Source organism: Pteropus alecto, unplaced genomic scaffold (assembly GCF_000325575.1).
Source record: "Pteropus alecto unplaced genomic scaffold, ASM32557v1 scaffold213, whole genome shotgun sequence".
Taxonomy (NCBI): domain Eukaryota; kingdom Metazoa; phylum Chordata; class Mammalia; order Chiroptera; family Pteropodidae; genus Pteropus; species Pteropus alecto.
Genome location: NW_006434829.1, coordinates 4,412,495 through 4,417,702, shown reverse-complemented (window position 1 = coordinate 4,417,702; position 5,208 = coordinate 4,412,495). Strand labels below are relative to the sequence as shown.

The following is a 5,208-nucleotide window of genomic DNA, read 5'->3' as shown; positions in this document are numbered from 1 at the left end:
TTTTCCTTCTTTTTAAATGTATTTCCCCAAACGCCCGACAATGCTTACTAAAGCCCTAGTGGGCACTTTGGTGAATTACCACACTTAGGGTTGTAGATTCAGATTGGTGACCGTGGATGTTCATTAAGGGCTCACCACGTAGTCGGCCTGTATCAGGGCTGACAAAACGCCAGGTATATCTGGGCACTAGCTGGTGGCCAAAGTTTAGCCAGAACATAGATGGCAAAGCAAGCAGAGCATTCTGCTCCACGATGACGGACAAAGGGCCCCACGTGCAAATAGGGAACGAATACATCTTCATTGGTGCGTGGATGGTAGTTCTGTGAAATTCCTTCATTGAGTTCCATTCATTCTATAAGGTCTCTTAAAGGCATTTCTGCTGTATTTGTGTACTGTCTTACGTATTTTCTAGTTTTCCTGGGTACTAATTCAGCAGTTGTTTTGTAGAACTTAGAAGTCTCGGAAGAGTCAGCTCAAAAAAATACCTCTCTCAATGACTGAAGAAAGCAAAAGTCAGCTTCAGTGTTCAGTATTCACGGGTAAGTCACCTTTGCTAGTCTCATCTTATAGCTCAGTGGATATTTAATAAGTAACTCGGGAACACTGATAATGTAGAGTTAAGGCCATGGGTTGTTTGACCTGTAATGCTTTCTCTTTTGTGTGACCTATTTCTACATACATTCTAAATTTAATCAGAGTGAAATGTCAATTACTTGTATGAAATGCAGATCAAACGATTCTTATTTCAGTACTCCTAGAATTTTAAATCTAAGGAGTAAATACATACAGCTTTTAAAATCGGAATCTAAATTAACATGTCGTCTAAATGTCTGTCTAAAAATAAGTCTCTTCGTGGGGTTTCAGGTTCTGTAAAAAGGTTTATTGACCCAGTAAGCACTTTCTTGATCTGAGTTTCGTCCTGTCAAACCTTCATCTCATATACGCAGTTTCTTTAGAATCCAGTTTAAAAGGTATAAGCATTTTAGTCGTTTTCATTGTAAGCATAAGAACCTTTTAAAAACGGTGAAAGCGGTAAGTAAGCTTCAGTAACCTTCCTTTCTCCCTCTTTTCCCTTTCTCTTTGCTGAGAAGTTTTTATTTTGCATGACCTTATTTTAAGGAAAGTCAGGATATAGCTAATTATTTAGAGACCGGGAGCTCATGGCACACTCTCCAGCACTCACTGATTGATTTTATTAACTGTTTTCATTCTGCAGAGAAGCCCATTTCCCTTCTATGCAGAAGGCAGGAAGCAGACATCAATACCTAATACTTCACCTGGAACACAAAAAGAAGATCGGAATCCTTCGTAAGCAAATGTTTACTACTAAAGGGGAGCAAAAACTGAAAGTTAATTTTTAAACATCTATATTTTGTTTTAAAGTTAATCATTTACACGCGCAAGAAATATTTTTCACGTGTAAAATATTCTCTATCGTGTATATATCCAAACTTGGAATTATGCCAAGAGAGAAGAAGGACGTCCCTGCGAAGATGCGTGGACAGTGGTGAAATCCTGGAGAAGCGCTTAAGCGTATGAACATCACAGAGAATCCCCGCATATAAAATGCCATTTTAGCTGTCTGATGTTTTTAAACCTGTGCATACATTTCATTATAAACAGTAGCTTATCAGAGTCAGCTCCAAATATATAAGAAATAGTATTCTCTTGTGGTTTTAGCTCTGGACTTTGCTGTGTACATATACATAAAATGATCTGACACAAAATATTTTTAACCAGAAGTTATCTCCTCTGTGAGTGACAGTCGAGGCCCTTCTGTCCCAAAGCTGAGCAGAGCCCCATCTTGTTTGGGTCTGTAGTCATCCCATCTACTTATGTAAACAACAGCTGGGAGATGAAGTTTTATATGCATTTTTAAAAATTATTCAAGACTAAAACATTTATGTTTTAACTTATAATTTAATTTTTTAAAGAATATGCTATGTGCCTCACTGTCCTGCTAAGAGAATTGATCAGCTTCAGTCAATAAAAAGATATTTTTAATAATAAATTTCTTTGGTTTCTTTTTATTTATACAGGAGTAAAATAAGGAAGGTTAGTCGCCCGAAACCAAACCTGGCAAGCTAATTTCCTCAGGAATGGGAATGGAGTTCTTTTTAAAGCATTTTAGATATCAAAGTTCCATTGTGCTGTATAAATGCCCCTTTGTTAAAAGGTTTCAGTGCCGCTTCAGAGATGATTTTCATGAGAGTGGAGGAGCCACCCCATTTAGCCTTTTTAATTAGGGTGCTGAAAAGAGAAATTGGGTGAGGTTTGGCTGCGCTCTGTGTAAATGCTTGCCTTTTCCCTCGGGCCAGGCCGCTTTGTACAGAGCCAGTCTGAGAGGTGGCGTTGATTCTGAACCCTCGCCTCCAAGTGAGAAACGTAAAATGTCCCTGCAGAAGCCGACTTCCAATCTGAGAATCAAAATATTAAAATTCTCCTCTTTATTAGAGGTTTGTGGCTGCATGTCAACTTACCTAGTGAAAAGAGCACACTGATTTGGTGCTAAAGAAGAAAATTTCAGGAACGAAAGGATTTGAAAGAAGTCAGTTTGTGGCTAAATATCTACAACACCTAGTCTTACCCCACCACGTTGTGAATTATAGCACATGCAGTTCAAAAATGGGAACTCTTGCCGTTATCAATTTATCTGTCCCAACCTAAGTTATTTAAATATGTGAGCAATTTCTGTTAAAGCGAGGCAGCCTCAGCATGTTTGAAAAAGTTGCAAGATAAAACTAGATTTCAGCATTTACATTTTGTCGTTGACGTGCTTTCACCTTCAGAGAAGGCAACTCAATAGTACGATAATATGCCTTCCAGAAATTACCTCAGCCATCAGGAGAAAATGATACAACGGTACTTTTAGAATTTGCGAACAGATCTTTTCAACAAATAGAAATACCCCAAAAGAAAGAAATTCTGAAACAAGATAACGCGTAAACACTAAAAACAGCTTTACCTAAAAAGTGTTCATAGAATGCATGAAATTGAGAGGCTCTCTGGGGTAAGGTTGGTTCAATTCAGGAACGTGGATGAGGGTTGCAACCTTGTGTGTGCCCGTGGCTACTTGATCCTGGAGTTTTTCTCTGCAGCCTTGTCCTGAGATTTCTTTTCTTCTGGTGAGATACCTGTAGCTATGTAGTTGTTTTGAAGCAGAGCGTCTTTGTTTCTTTTGAGCCATTCCAGGATTTTGATAGGGCCATGTAGAAAGGTTCATCATTCTAGGCCCTAAACAGAATAACCTTCGGAACCATTTCAAATGAGATAGAGAACAGAGCGAATAAAGTCAGATAAAGAAACCAGACACGTTAATCAGGACCACAGCCGACCAGGTAGGTTAAGAAGCGGAATGGTCTTCGAGAGGAGTTTATCAGATGAAGAGGGCCTGAAAATCAGTCCCGTAAGGATGATTTCTGGGTTCTCAGCCAGATGCATGCTTAGGAGATCAAACAAAGAACAAAATAACTTGAATACACAATAAGTACCGCTTTGCTGGCCACCGGAGACACAACAGTGACCAAAGCAGATTCAATCCTTGTTTAGGATTGAAAAACTGGTAAGTGCTTTGAAACAAAGCTCTGAGCACTGTGATAGCACATAACAGGCATTGGGCAAGGCCGGGGGCTTCAGAGAAGGCTTCCCTGAGGAAGTGACATCTGTGCTAAGAGCTGGAAGATGAGTAGACGAGAGGAAGAGCATTCCAGATAGGCTCAGGGGTGGAAGGAGCATGATGTAATTTCAGACATGATGGACCAGGGTGGCGCAAGGTGAAGCCAGACAGGCTGGTGCCAGGTCACACACACATGTCAATGAGGTGATGTGGGGGTTACAGTGCTGTCATTTTAGTAAGTCCAAAGAGGTCAGCTCTACTGTTTATCTCCTTAGGTTTTCCTGGAAACAAGGCCTAATTAATATCCCAAATGCTTTGCCTTTATAACAGTTCAGAATCTTAAGTACAAGCAGATAACTTAGAATTCATTAGAGATGTCTCAGCAAAGTGTTCTGGGACCTCGACAAACGCTGAGCGCAGTGCCTGACACAGCAATAAACTTTATTGTTAAAAAGAGCGGTAGTTGCTCATGTTAAGTCACTATGGCAGACGTTCTAGACCCAGAGGGGTTGTTACCTGGTTGAAAAGAAGATGCTGCGTTAAATGTGAAGTTCACGGGAGAACTGCTTTTGTTTGATACGGAAAAGGAGTCGGAGAGACAGCTGGTGCGGGGCCGGCAGCCCCTGCATAATAGTCTTTATTTCACCATAGCTATCGACAGGTGCAGAGCCTTAAAAATGAGATGACACATGTAAAGGGTTTAGCTCAGTGCCTAGCAGACAAGCATTCAATAATTGTCATTTTATTGTTATTCTGGTGAAGAAGCTTTTCAGTGGTTGGAATTAGATAAAGCCTGGTTAATTTCTCTGTAGTGGACTGAGAGGGGAACATTCATTGTCAAATACAATTTTCAGGTACGCAGTGTCAGCTCTAGGCCTAGGCCGTGATGAATCAGCAAGGTTACGGGAAAGGGTGGGGGACCACAGTCAGGGGGATGGAAGCATCACTTTCCTTCTTTAAGGGGAGTCATTAGTATATGTACTGGGTGATTTCACACCTGTACTCCGAAAGAAAGCTGAGGATAACAAAATAACCATCTAAGAGCATATACTTGGGAGAACTGTGATATATATTTTTTTACTTTAGCCTTAACGGGTAATTTAAAAACCAGTAAAAACAATGACCCACACCACCTCCAGTGGCATCTTTTCGATATGATATGGCCCAAGACTGTGTTTTGTTCGGATCCGTCGCAGGCCATCCCAGCCCTGCCTTTCCAGTCCCCTTACTGTGCTTGGGCTCTGGCAAGAAGTCGGCATGCTGAGCATGAGAACGCACCCCACAGCCCCGCGTGGTTAACAGCTGCAGTTACGTTAGCGATGCACAAAGAGGGGGACGCTCGATTGTCTGCATTTTTAGACATACATTAATATAAGACTAAAACCAAAGTCTAGTTGTGCTTTCATTGGTCTGAATCATTGAGGCTAAGTTTACTCCAATGAGCCAGACCCGGGCCTGGTGCGGACAGGACTTAGGGAGCCCGGGGTGGATGACCGTGTGGGGGAAGGGAATTGGCCTGCGCCCCTACCCAGGAGGAAAGGGGGGGGCGGCCCCACGCTGGGGTGGAGATGTGTGGGGGCCCTCCTCGGTCG

At 41.7% G+C, this 5,208-nt stretch overlaps 1 protein-coding gene across 1 annotated transcript in view; it reads left to right on the top strand.

Annotated features, from left to right (window-relative positions):
* The window catches only part of CCDC62 (coiled-coil domain containing 62), a 25,663-nt gene extending 25,144 nt beyond the window's left edge, over positions 1-519 (top strand). Inside the window, 1 exon segment of the mRNA XM_015587957.2 lies at positions 448-519. Coding sequence (XP_015443443.1) covers positions 448-501 — 54 coding nt within the window. The 3' untranslated portion in view covers positions 502-519.
* Positions 520-5,208: the final 4,689 nt, after the last annotated feature.